The sequence below is a fragment of the Stegostoma tigrinum genome, chromosome 5 (assembly GCF_030684315.1).
Source record: "Stegostoma tigrinum isolate sSteTig4 chromosome 5, sSteTig4.hap1, whole genome shotgun sequence".
NCBI classification, from domain to species: domain Eukaryota; kingdom Metazoa; phylum Chordata; class Chondrichthyes; order Orectolobiformes; family Stegostomatidae; genus Stegostoma; species Stegostoma tigrinum.
In genome coordinates, this window is record NC_081358.1 from 101,720,213 (window position 1) to 101,734,378 (window position 14,166).

The following is a 14,166-nucleotide window of genomic DNA, read 5'->3' on the forward strand; positions in this document are numbered from 1 at the left end:
CAGCTCCTAGTAAAAGTCACACAGGCAGTGGTTAATCCACCTTGCCTGCAAATCTCTACACACTATGGACAATTTAGCATGGCCAATCCATTTAACCTATTCATCTTTGGACTGAGAGAGAACTGGAGCACTTGGAGGAAACCCATGCAGACACGGAGAGAATGTGTAAACTCCAGAGAGAGAACTGGAGCACTTGGAGGAAACCCATGCAGACACGGAGAGAATGTGTAAACTCCAGAGAGAGAACTGGAGCACTTGGAGGAAACCCATGCAGACACAGAGAGAATGTGTAAACTCCAGAGAGAGAACTGGAGCACTTGGAGGAAACCCATGCAGACACGGAGAGAATGTGTAAACTCCAGTCAGTCAGTCGCCTCAGGGTAAAATCAAACCTGGTTCCCTGATGTTGTGAGGCAGTAGTGCTAACCTCTGAGCCACCCTGGTGATCTCTGGACTTCGGTTTTCCTTTCCTTTCCTTCATCTTCCCAATGTACTTCTCAGTTTTCTTTCTTTCAAACCCTTCCCCTTTCCTAATCAAAATACTTTTCCCTGATTATTTTCCTTCAATCCAAAAACAAAGATTCCAACAACATGGGTGATCACATCATCCTTCTCCAAATGCTCACAGCGAATGGAATTTTCAACTCGTGGTTCCAGTCTTACTTAATCAATCATAGCTAGAGCACCTCTAAAAATAACTTTCTACTCCAATACTAGAATCTTAGGAACCCCACAGAGTCCCATACTGAACTCATTACATCTTTCTTTCATCTACATGTTTTCATTTGATGATATGTATGTTTGGATAGAAATGCAATGCTACACTTGTGTGCTTCCTGGCTTGCTGTAGTCATGTGACCGATGCCACAAGGCACACTCAGTACAGGCAGCCACCTAACAAATCGGTCTAAGAAAGAGTTCAAACAAAGGTGCACTCCTTTGAATCATGGAAGGGGAGCTGAGATTAAGAGTTGAAGACTTGTCATAGAAGCACAGCTACTGAAAGAAGAAGACAAAAAGTTCAATGCTGCTGAAAACTGTCACTGGCCATTAGAAGCCACCACAAAGGAAAAGTCAAGAAAGAAGTTAAGCTGAAGCTGGCTCATTGGATGAGAAACACGATTGTTGTAAACTTTCCTTTCTTGAATTCAGTTGAAATGAAAGATGATATGGCACCAAACAGACCTGTAATTCCACCTGTAATGGCGAAACAACAAAACTGTGACAGATTTGGTTAACACGTCAGAGAAGTTATAATTAACTACATTTTAGTGGAGAGGCCAATACAAGGTACATTCCACAGTAAATCTCTCTGTAGAATAGGAAGAAGACCAGAAATTTTGAAAGTTATGAAGGCATGCTTTGTGCCAAAGTGAGCATAAATTATTCCCTGTACATGTCCGGCAGTTCTGGAGCTCAAGGTGAAGACGATATGTGGCTGCATTAACGCAGCTTGCAGAAGCTTGTGAATTTGTGCACCTAAAAAATGATCTCATCTAAGATCGGATTGTTTTAGGCATATTGTAACTGCTAAGGGAAGAAAATCAGATTCTCGAAGAAGTTACAACTTTGTGCAGGATCTCTGAGCTTCTAAGTCAATAGTTATAGCACATCCATAGGAAGCAGGTGATTGATACTCAATGTGGAGAAGCAGCCCAGAGCTGTGCACTATTTCGATAAGCAGCTCAGACCTGTCGACTATATTGAAAAGCATCTTAGGCCTATCACATACAAAAATGGGGAGAAAAGCTAACAAATATCCACAGAAAGCCAAGAGACAGGTTACAAATATTGTGGAGGTCATCATATAAAGCATGCATAGCATGAAGAAAAAGTGTTTTAACTGCAAACAGCTGAACTGATTTGCACAAAAGCATTTAGCTAGGAAGACATACAAGTCTGTAAAATCTACAGTCATGATTGCTACAGACAACAATTCTGACAAATCAAGCATAAGCACGAGAGAGATGTCAGACAAAAATCAGCTGATTCAATCTATGTTATAGAGCAGATTGGCAACATGTGCCTAAAGGAGAAAAATGATTTGTAACTTTTGTGACGAAGACAGCAAGAAAAGACAACCAAACGAATATTAATCACCAGATAGATATTGTGCTTCTCACGGCATTATAACGCTGGCTTCTTGAAAGAAGTCTGATCATTTGATGGTGGTCCAAAAGTAAAACTCTCAAAGGTAATGTTGAGACTCTGTAATGGAACGATGCCCACTCCAAGAAGACCAAGTGACCTGAGAGCCGTCTGTAGTGGCAAGACTGAGGATCTGCAGTTTTAGAGATTAGACACGATGCTGAAGTCACTCTTCTCAGCAAAGCAAAACAACAGCTTCGACTAGTGACCCTAAACATGTCAGAAGAAAATTGCAGTGTTTTATGGGCCACATTGATGAACAAACAGCTTAAAACATGCAAAGCCAGCTGAGAAGATTCTGAAGCAGTGTGAAATGGGGTATGTTTAGATAGGGACGCAATACTGTACTGAGATAATAAAATGTGAGGCTGGATGAACACAGCAGGCCAAGCAACATCTCAGGAGCACAATAGCTCACGTTTCGGGCCTAGACCCTTCATCAGAGAGGGGGATGGGGAGAGGGAACTGGAATAAATAGGGAGAGAGGGGGAGGCAGACCGAAGATGGAGAGTAAAGAAGATAGGTGGAGAGAGCATAGGTGGGGAGGTAGGGAGGGGATAGGTCAGTCCAGGGAAGACGGACAGGTCAAGGAGGTGGGATGAGGTTAGTAGGTAGATGGGGGTGCGGCTTGAGGTGGGAGGAAGGGATGGGTGAGAGGAAGAACCGGTTAGGGAGGCAGAGACAGGTTGGACTGGTTTTGGGATGCAGTGGGTGGGGGGGGAAGAGCTGGGCTGGTTGTGTGGTGCAGTGGGGGGAGGGGACGAACTGGGCTGGTTAAGGGATGCAGTTGGGGAAGGGGAGATTTTGAAACTGGTGAGGTCCACATTGATACCATTAGGCTGCAGGGTTCCCAGGCGGAATATGAGTTGCTGTTCCTGCAACCTTCGGGTGGCATCATTGTGGCACTGCAGGAGGCCCATGATGGACATGTCATCTAAAGAATGGGAGGGGGAGTAGAAATGGTTTGCGACTGGGAGGTGCAGTTGTTTGTTGCGAACTGAGCGGAGGTGTTCTGCAAAGCGGTCTCCAAGCCTCCGCTTGGTTTCCCCAATGTAGAGGAAGCCACACCGGGTACAGTGGATGTAGTATACCACATTGGCAGATGTGCAGGTGAACCTCTGCTTAATGTGGTATGTCATCTTGGGGCCTGGGATAGGGGTGAGGGAGGAAGTGTGGGGGCAAGTGTAGCATTTCCTGCGGTTGCAGGGGAAGGTGCCGGGTGTGGTGGGGTTGGAGGGCAGTGTGGAGCGAACAAGGGAGTCACGGAGAGAGTGGTCTCTCCGGAAAGCAGACAGGGGTGGGGATGGAAAAATGTCTTGGGTGGTGGGGTCGGATTGTAAATGGCGGAAGTGTCGGAGGATGATGCGTTGTATCCGGAGGTTGGTGGGGTGGTGTGTGAGAACGAGGGGGATCCTCTTTGGGCGGTTATGGCGGGGGCGGGGTGTGAGGGATGTGTTGCGGGAAATACGGGAGACGCGGTCAAGGGCGTTCTCGATCACTGTGGGGGGAAAGTTGCGGTCCTTGAAGAACTTGGACATCTGGGATGTGCGGGAGTGGAATGTCTTGTCGTGGGAGCAGATGCGGCGGAGGCGGAGGAATTGTACTGATATGCTTCTCAGTTTGCTTAGTCATGTGACCTAGCCACAAGACACACTCACTGAAGGTCAGAATATCATCAAGAATGTGTTTATTGAACATATGACAGCATAGGACCTTCCACCATCAGTCTGACGAAATCCAGCCTGTGTTTTGATTAACTACTCTGCTACTACGATGTTGTCAGGCCACCTGCCTGACATCAATGATTAGCATGTGGAGGTGCCAGTGTTGGACTGGGGTGGACAGGGTCAGAAATCACACAACACCAGGTTATAATCCTACTACTTTATTTGAAATCACATGCTTTCGGAGTATAGCCCTTTTGCCAGGTGAAGTGATGGTGGAGCACACAGACATAGAATTTATAAGCAGAGAGATTATGGGCAGAAAGATAAAAATATCACACAAATGCTGTGATTGGGGTGTCAAATAATAAGTCTCTGCAGTTGATCAAAAGTATCAGGTGGTGTAAGTAAAATGTTAACAGCTGAGTAACAAGGGAAGAGATGACATATAAGCTGATTAAATGAGGCAGGCAGATAATCACAAAAAAATAAAAATAAGGTGGTGCTGGAGACAAACTAAATGACTAGAATAACATGATACGTATAAGAGTTGCATGCCAAGGGTCTAACCAAAGTAATAAGTAATCAAAAGCCGCACAAGCTAATTAATGTAGAGCGATCATAACTATTTATCCAGGTGATGGCGTTTCTCAGCTTGTGATGATCAGATACACTATGATCACTTCAGGACAAACATTGGAAAAATCAAAGTTTCAGTTTCCACCCTACACTCCTTATCTTTGCACACTAATCCTGCAACCTATTTCAGTGTTCATAGTCTCAGGGTTCTGAGCAAATCCAAATTACATTTCCAAATCCATGTTCAACCAACTGCAACACTATAAGCGTCTCCTTAAAATATAATTCTTCAGTCAAGATTTTGATCAGCCCTGCTAATCATTTCCTTTTTTGATTCAGCATCCATGTTTCCTACACCTTCGTAAATACGTCTCTTTAGGATTACCTAAGGAGTGTCTTTGTAGTAAATGCCCAGCTGCAACTAACCCAAAGGCATAATTTGAATGTTTTTTTTAGTAGCTATAAAACTACTGGACTTGGGAATTAATAACTGTTTTAAATACAAGAATCATCTAATTGAATCAGGAAGTGTGTATTCCCTTTGTGATTGCCAATGAGGAGATGCTGCACTATGTTCTGGGTGACTTCAATACTAACAGTGTGAGTGCAGTAGAAAGACATGTTATGCCATCTTCAGGAATGCATTCGACCACATTTGACAATTTTAATTTTGAAATGTCTTGCGACAATACTGTGGGGGAAGACATATGCACATTTGGAAGAAAACGGACGATAGTTTTGTCTGGGGAAGGTCATGTTTCACCAACCTGATTGAAATTTTTGAGGAATTGACAAAGACAATTGATGAGGGAAGGGCCGTGGATGTAGCTTATTTGGACTTTAGAAAGGCATTTGATGAAATCCTACATGGCAGACTTGTACAAAAACTAAAATTACATAGGATTTAGGGGTGGCCTGGTTTAAGGGATACAAAACTGGCTTGGTCATAGAAGACAGAAGGGTAGCAGTGGAAGGATGTTTTTCAGAATGGAGACTGGTAACTAGTGGTGTTCCCACAAGGTCCTGTGTTAGGTCCTCTGTTGCTTGTAGTGTATATATAAGCGATCTGGAGGAAATTGTGGGTGGTCTGCTTGGCTAGTTTGCTGATGACACAAAGATATGTGGAGTGGCTATAGTGCCGATGATTGTGAAAGGATACAACAGGATATAAATAGATTGGCAACTAGGGGGCAGAAATGGCAGATGGAGTTTAATCCAGATGAATGCGAGGTGATGCATTTTGGAGAATCAAATTTAGGTGTGAATTATACTGTTAATGGCAGAATCCTTACTAACATTAACATACAGATGGATCTGAGTGTGCAAGTCCACAGTTCCCTAAAAGTGGCAACACAGGTAGCCAAGATGATTAAGGGGGAATATGCTATGTTTGCCTTCATTGGCTGAGGCATGGAGTACAAGAGTTGGCAAACCATGTTGCAGCTGTATAAAACACTTCTTAGGCTGCATTTGGAGTGTTGTATGCAGTTTTGGTTGCCACATTACCAGGAGGACATGGAAGCTTTGGAGAGAGTGCAGAGCAGGTTCAGCAGGATGTTGCCCAGCCTCGAGGGTATTGGCTATGAGGAGAGGTTGAAAAGAATAGGATTGTTTTCAGTAGAAAGACGGTGGCTGAGAAGAGACCTGATAGAGGTCTACAAAATTGTAGGAAGTATACATAGGGTGGATTGCCAGAGGCTTTTCCCCAGGGTTAAAGTTTCAAATTCAAGGGGACACAAGTCCAGGATGAGAGGGGGTAAGTTTAAGGGGAATATGCAAGGGAAGTATTTTGCACAGAGGGTGGTTGAAGCCTGGAACGCACTGCCGGAAGAGATAGTGGAAACAGGCTCGTTGGGGACATTTAAGAGGCATCTGGATGGTTACATGAATAGAGGGAGAAGAGATGAATACAAACTGAATAAGGGTTTGTTTTCCTCGTTCAGTTAGGACATGATCGGTACAGCCCTGCGGGGCCGAAAGACCTAGTCCAGTGTTGTGCTTCTCTTCTGTTGTTTTGATTTTTTTTCTATGCTGGAGTAGTTATGATTATTCCTGCTGTTATAAGCACAACCCAGCATAAATATTGGCTTGCAGTGCCCTCTGCTGAATTGAACAATAATTACAGAAACAATGTGGCATCAACTAGAAATGACTCAACCATTACCTAGAGATAATGGGAACTGCAGATGCTGGAGAATCCAAGATAACAACGTGTGAAGCTGGATGAACACAGCAGGCCAAGCAGCATCTCAGGAGCACAAAAGCTGATGTTTCGGGCCTAGGATGAAGGTTCTAGGCCCGAGACGTCAGCTTTTGTGCTCCTAAGATGCTGCTTGGCCTGCTGTGTTCATCCAGCTCCACACGTTGTTATCAACCATTACCTATCTGGCTTGGTATTTCAGCTAATTACTTCATCTACTATCAAGCAAATGTTACATTTATACTAGTCCTTTATATTTTCCACATACGTCATACATATGATAAAATCCCCTGGCAGTTCCTTTACTAAAACGTGGATCAGAGCCATATGTAGAAAGGCTCATTGAGTTGATCCAATGATTAGCTAAGTTTGACATTAGCTGACTGAACTAACCTCAGATGTGTTTGTTATTAAGGATATAATGTTTGGGATTAACGCTCCTCAGCTAGCGAGTTTATTGAACTAATTTGACATCTCTTCCCAACTGCTGTTTATAACACGTGAGACTGCCTTGAGTTGTCAGTGACAACATCAGAAGATTCTCTGTGAGGCTCACAATTGTTGAATATGTGCTCCCACATAAGGTTAATTTTTAGCTGAAGACAAGTAAGAAAGTGTACATGGAAATGGACACTTCCTTTCTTTCACCTATGAAAATCAGTATCAATACTTTTGGAGCTCGAGCATTAGATGGAGAAGTATCCAGCTAAAGTAAATTGATGCATATACATATTGGGAGCTCTGTCACAGGGTCATTGACACAGTAAGGAAGATGTTAACTTTAAATCTGAAAGAGCTTTGGAATGCCTTCTCTCTGCAGATAAACCAATGCAGCTGAACCAGGCAATCTTCACAATGAATGGAAAGAGTGGCTATGTCTTGCACCCTGACATCATGAGAGATGAGAACTTTGACCCTTTTGACAAGAACACTCTCAAGGGTGTGGAACCAATTACAGTGCAGCTTCAGGCAAGTGGCAGCCATTTTGTTTCACCACAAGACAACTGAGTAATCTGAAAACTACTGGAAAAATGAGTGGGAATCTTAACTCTTAATGGTGGGTAGGAATGGAGTGAGAGCAGGAAAAAATGGAGCAACTCAACTTCTAGCTCTGTTGTGCTGATTTTAATGCTGCTGGCTTTGGTCCCTATTGGAATTGGACCCTGATGTATTAATTGTGAATTCAAGTGCACCCTGATGTTAATATGCCTGCGGCTTATGCATGGCCATGCACCTTCCTCATTAAGTTGAAGCAGGTTGCAGTTTCTGTTGAGATAAAGAAAGCCCTCCATGAAGAGGATGAAAATTTCCTTTGCGGTAGCAAAATATATGGACAGCTTCCAACAAACAAGCCAGCATTCTCCTCCTATCCATTGGTGACCACCTCAAACTCCCTGCCCGTCACTGCAAACCCTTGGCCACCCAAACTCACCCGGCCAATAATTTAAATCAGTTAAAATAACCCAGGCCTGAATCTTAAGAAATAGGCAAATAGTTTGTTTTGTAGCAACATTCCTCAAAATAAAAACCTAAGAAGAGTCCCCTTTAAAGCACATTTTTACATTGCCCCTCGTATGAGGTTGTAGACTTGCTCGCTGAGCTGATGTGTTTGATTGCAGATGTTTCTCAGCCTGCTAGGTAACATTGCCAGTGTGCTAGCTCAGCAAGCAAGTCTACATCCTCAACCCCAGCTACAAATCTTCTCAAAAACATTGCCCATTCTACCCCAGCTAGTTTGGATTATTGTTTCTCAAACTCATCAAATGTAGGACCAATGGACTGAAAAGAAATGTTTGTGCACTTTCCATGTATTCTTGCCTCTTTGTCCAGGTTTACCCAGACACTGTAGGTGATCTTTCTCCTATACCTTCCCTGAGAATGTTGCTCGGCAATATGTGTGACTGAGTGTTCCTTCAGCCTCAGTTTCTACCTCTACCCAGTGTCTAACCACGACAAAATGGCTGAGATTGCTCAAAGTACCTCAATGTAGCATTAAGCCACTGTAAGTGGTATCTTTCGGCTTTATGTGCTGCACCAGTTTTGAGTTGAAAATGTGCCACATATTGCACAGTTACATAAAACTGCTTTTCCTCTACCCTTCAGTTTTGTGCTCATAACTGCTGAAGGACCAGTGGTTGGTGAGACCCAGCTCCAGGTTTGTGTGGTTGGTCATTATTCAATTACAAGTACACAAAGAGAGAGTGACAGACAGACTGTGTGTGTGTGTGTGTGTGTGTGTGTGTGTGTGTGTGTGTGTGTGTGTGTGTCTGTCTGTCTGTCTGTCTGTATGTGTACGTGTCTGTCTGTGTGTGTGTGTGTGTGTGTGTGTGTGTGTGTGTGTGTGTGTGTGTGTGAGTGTGAGTGTGTGTGTGTGTGTGAGAGAGAGAGAGAGAGAGAGGCTCAGAGATGAATCTGAGTTCAACTTGTGCTCTATTTACCTTGCCACTGCACAGTGTACCTGCTGTGTCTTCACAATCAGGACAGTAGATGTATCACAGCAGGTAGCTCAGGACCTTGAATCTGAAGATCACTGAGGCAGCCAGATATACTGTTGTTCTTCCTTAACAGTGAGATATTTTTGTTTTATTCTCTAGGTACTGATTGTCTTTCATCTAACTCAAATTCAGAAACTGAACATACAAAACAATCATGGCTGCTGGCCCTTTGAAAGAATTATCTAATTAGCCCAACAACCCTGTTCTTTAACCATACTTCTGCAATTTTTGTTTTCTATTTCAAGTACAGACCTTTTGGAAATTATTATTGAACCTGCTTGCACCTGTTTTCAGGTAATGCATTCCAGATCAGATCCGTTTGCTGCACAAAAGGATTTCTTCCATCTGCCATTTGATTCTTTGGCTATTCGCCAAATTAATATCAAAGGATTATTCAGTCATGCTCCTGTGCCAGCTGGAATCTCTGAGTGGTGGATCTCTGATTTTGACCCTTGCTTAGCCCTGACATGCTGTAACTTGTGACAACATTAATGCTGTCCTAGTACAGACTGGAATACCTTAGCTTCCGCAAGAATATTGTGTTACCGACTGAATGGATGATTTGGAAATGGGCACTTTACAAGCTGATATATAAATTCAGCATCCTCATTGTTTTTAAGAAGGAACACAAGAACTTGTGGGTGTGAGCCCTTATTGACTTAATTTTCTTGAACCGACAGATCCTGGGAGCACGACACTTGCCCAAGAATGGAAGGAGCATTGTTTGTCCGTTTGTTGAAGTGGAGGTATGTGGAGCTGAGTATGACAACAGCAAATACAAGACAGAGGTGGTGGGTAAGTAAAATTGCTCTTCCACAATGTGGTGACCTGATCATATTCCCTATTTTTTTTTGTTTTTGTCTCCCTGTTTTCTCTCCCTTCTCTGTCCATTGAAGCAGCATTTTTTTGTGGGAAGGGACATGAGCCAGACCAATTAGGCATTTTTCAAATGAGTTTTGATACTGAAAATGTTTTAATCCACAACACTCAGCGTGAGCCAGACAAACTTGATTTTGGTTTATTTTTTGTAGTACAGTGAAAAGCGTTGTTTTGTGAGCATTCCAGGCAGATCACAGCAAACAAGGACATAGAGATCAAAGTATGCTTAGACAAGGTTATGGTGACACAGGAGGTGCACAAATCAAAGATTGACATTGACAAGATCAACACTATTTGAAGTTAGAGAGGTCTATCCAGTCTGATAACAGCAGGGAAGATGCTGTTCTTCAACCTGTTGGTGCATGTAATCAAACTTCTGTATATTCTGCCTGATGGAAGAGGCTGTAGGAGAGCAATACCAGGGTGGGACAGGTCTTTAATGGTGTTGCCTTTCCACAGCAACAAGAAGTATAAATAGACTCGATGGATGGGAGGTTGCTTTTGTGATGGTCTGGGCTGTGCTCATGACCTTCTGTAGTTTCTTATGATCCTGGGCAGAGCAGTTGCCGTACCAGGCGATTATGCGCCCAGATAGAATGCTTTCTCTCATGCATCTAGGATAGTTGGTGAGGGTCCTTACAGATATGCCGAGTTTCCTAAGCTGCTTGAGCAAGAAGTGAAGCATTGGCTGAATGGTATTATCGCTGGACTGTTCATCGAGAGACACAGATAATGTCCTGGGGACCTTGGTTCGAATCCCACCATAGCAAATGGTGGAATTTGAATTCAATAGATATCTGGAATTATCAATCCAATGATGACCATGAATCCATTGTCAATTGTCAGGAAAAACCCATCTGGTTCACTAATGCCCCTTAGGAAAGGAAACTGCCATCCTTACCTGTGCCCACATGTGATTCCAGACCCACAGCAATGTTGTTGACTCTAAACTGCCTTCTGGGCAAATAGGGATGGGCAACAAATGCTGCCTAACCAGCGATGCCCTTAACCCATGAATAAATAAAGGAAAAAAAAATTGTTGTGCCTTTTAGTCCATTTCATCTACATGGGAGGTCCAGGGCAGATTGTTGGTTATTGTCACTCCTAGCAACTTGACACTGTCACCCTCTCCACCTCAGCTCCTTTGATGTAGATTGGGGTGCGTCCTCCTGCTTTCTTCCTGAAGTCAATGGTCAGTTGTTTAGTTTTGCCGACATTGAGCGAGAGGTTTTTATCATTGCACCATGACAGCAAGTACTCTATTTCCTTCCTGTATTCTTTTTCATCATCATTTGACATCCACCCTACCATGGTGTTGTCATCGGCAAATTTGTAGATGGTGTTTATATGGAATTTGGCTACACGGCTGTGGGTGTGCATAGAGTACAGTAGGTGGCTAGAGACACATTCTTGAGATTTTCAGTGTTGAGGGTTATCATGGAGGAGGTGCCATTGCCTACCTCGACTAATTGAGGTCCGTGGGTCAGGAAGCTGAGGATCCAGCTGCAGAGGCTTGGAGCTGAGGCCTAGGTATTGAAGTTTTGAGATTAGCCTGGTAGGGATTATGATGTTGAAGGCAGAGCTGTAGTTGATGATTAGGAGCCTGGTGTGGGTGACCTTGTTATCCAGGTGTTCCAAGGATGAGAGTAGAGCCAGGGAAATGACGTCCGCTGGGGACCTATTTCAACAGCAATGAATTGCGGGGGATCGAGGCAGGCTGGGAACCTAGAATTGATGTGAGTCATGACCACCCTTTCAACGTACTTCATGATTGTGGGGGTCAGATCCACCAGGTGCTAGTTGTCAAGGCATATTGCATGTGTTCTCTTTGCTACCGGGATGATGGTGCTCTTCTCAAAGCAGGAGGGGACTTTGGATTGTATTAGAATCATTTCAAAATCTCCAATAGTAGGCACATAAAAGTTAAAACTTCATGCAAATCTGGCATTAAAACAGAAAATAATGCAGCAAATAAAGTAATGTGGATGAAAGGAGTAGGGTTAATATTTTAAGCCAACGGTCCTGGGTCAGAGCTCTAGCCTTTTCTCCAATAATATAAATGTCATTTTCTCCTTTAGTTGTGTTTGTTTTCAAAGGTAAGTATAGGATGGAATGGACACAAAGTGAAAAGTGTGAGGAGAGTGCAGGAGGATAAAAGTGAACTTGGGACAGGTTAAAAGAATGGCAAGAAAATGGAATATAAAGTGAATAAATGTGAAGTTACTCACTTTGGTAGAAAAAAATAGAAATCAGAATATTTCTTAAGTGCTGAGAGATTGGGAAGTGGGAGTGTTTCACAGGGACCTGGGTGTCCAAAGTCATGAGTCACTAAAAGCTAGCATGAGGGTACAGCAGGTAATTTAGAAGACAAGTGCAATGAAAGCTTTCATCGCAGGGGGATTTTACTATGGGAGTAAAGGTGTCATGCTGTGGTTGTGTAGAGCCTTGATTGAGACTTCACTAATTGTGGGCAGTTTGGTTTCTTTATCTAAGCAAGAACATACTACAGAGGAAATGCAGTAAAGGTTGGGAGTATTGTTTTATGAGGAGAGATCGAGTAGACTGAGCCTATATTCCCTAGAGTTTTCAAGAATGACCTCTCAAAGAGTGACCTCTTTGGAACTTACCAAATTCTTACAGGTTGTGACAGGGTGGGTGTAGATAAGAAGTTTACCCGGACTGGTAAATCTAAGAGCAGGAGAGACTATCTCAATTTAAGGAGTATGCTATTTAAGATTTTGGTGAGGAGAAATCGATTCGCTGAGAGGGTAGTGGACCTTTGGAATTCTGTCACAAGGACTGTGAAATCCCAATAAATCAAGCAGGCTCGAGATACAAATTGAGATTTTTAGAGAATGATGACATAAAAACTCACCAGCTGGGGAAACATCCCATTTACATCAGCTCTGTCATGCATTGTAAGGGTTTTGTAAGTTTCAATGTCATCACCCTCATTCTTTGAATTTCTAGGGAAAATAGACCTAGCCTCCTCAATTTCTGCTTGTAAAAAAAATCCCACCATATCCAGGATTAATCATTGTACATCCTTTATGATAGTATATCCTTTCTTTGATAAGGGGACTAAATCTGTGCACAGTGCTCCAGATGAGATGTTGCAAAGTTTTATACAACTGTGGCAAGACTTCTTTCATCTTGCACTCAAATCCCTTTGCAATAAGACCAACGTAACATTTGCCTTCCTAATTGCTTCCTGCACCTACATGTTAATTTTAATTGACTTGTGAACAAGAACAATAGGGTCTCTTTGAACACTTGCATTTCCCCAATTCCCTGTAGCATATCAATGATATACACTGCATAAATATCACTTAATAATTGTCACCACAAAATCTTGGAAGATCCATTGTGTGCCTCTCCCGTTTTAATAAATGAACTGTCCTAAACACCTGGGTCGAGGCCCGAAACATTACCCTACTGCTCCTCTGATGCTGCTTCACCTGCTGTGTTCACCCAGCTCTACACCTTGTTATCTCAGATTCTCCAGCATCTGCAGTTCCTACTATCTCTGGAACCTTTTATAATCTGCCCAGCTGTAACACTGCCATTTCTGACTTAATGCTTATTTGTCTTTCTCAATGTTTGTCCTTTCCTTTGAGTGTCACCTGTTTTCTAGCGGAGGGTTTCACATGCACTGGCAAGTCTGTGAGTCCTCACTGAAGTTGCCATTCTCCACTTGTGAGCTTTGTCAGCACATGGCAACAGATTCAACAGCCAAGTACTTTGGTTGGGTGTCCAGCAGGGGCTCTTGAGTTCCAATGACCAGTTTAGCAAATCTGCCGCTTCCTCTTCAAAAGAAAGAAGTGAGACACTGGGGTGACTTGTCACGCCTTTGTGCTGTCCTAGAGGGGAGCAAATAAATGAACGATCATTCTGGGATAGTAGGAACTGCCAATGTTGGATGAACACAGCAGATCAGGCAGCATCAGAGGACCAGGAAAGCTAACATTTCGGGACTGTTTTTTTTTCCAAAGAAGGTCCCAGACCCAAAACATTAGCTTTCCTGCTCCTCTGATGCTGCCTGGCCTACTGTGTTCATCCACCTCTACACCTTGTTATGTTAGATCAATCCAGGATGTCCTATTTTTTATGGTTCACGGTTTCCCTATTCAGTATGTTTACTTAGCTATTAGTGGAGAGGGGGTCAGAGAGTCATCATTAAATAAAACCTCTTTATGCAAGT

General features: G+C 43.1%; 1 protein-coding gene across 3 annotated transcripts in view; it reads left to right on the forward strand.

Annotated features, from left to right (window-relative positions):
• LOC125451776 (1-phosphatidylinositol 4,5-bisphosphate phosphodiesterase gamma-1-like) overlaps positions 1-14,166 on the forward strand; it is a 230,829-nt gene that overhangs the window by 195,149 nt on the left and 21,514 nt on the right. For all 3 annotated transcript variants that reach the window (XM_048529332.2, XM_048529333.2, XM_048529334.2), the window contains exons 27-28: positions 7,412-7,560; positions 9,767-9,881. In XM_048529332.2, the coding sequence (XP_048385289.1) occupies positions 7,412-7,560; positions 9,767-9,881 (264 nt within the window). The remainder of the gene's footprint in view (positions 1-7,411; positions 7,561-9,766; positions 9,882-14,166) is intronic.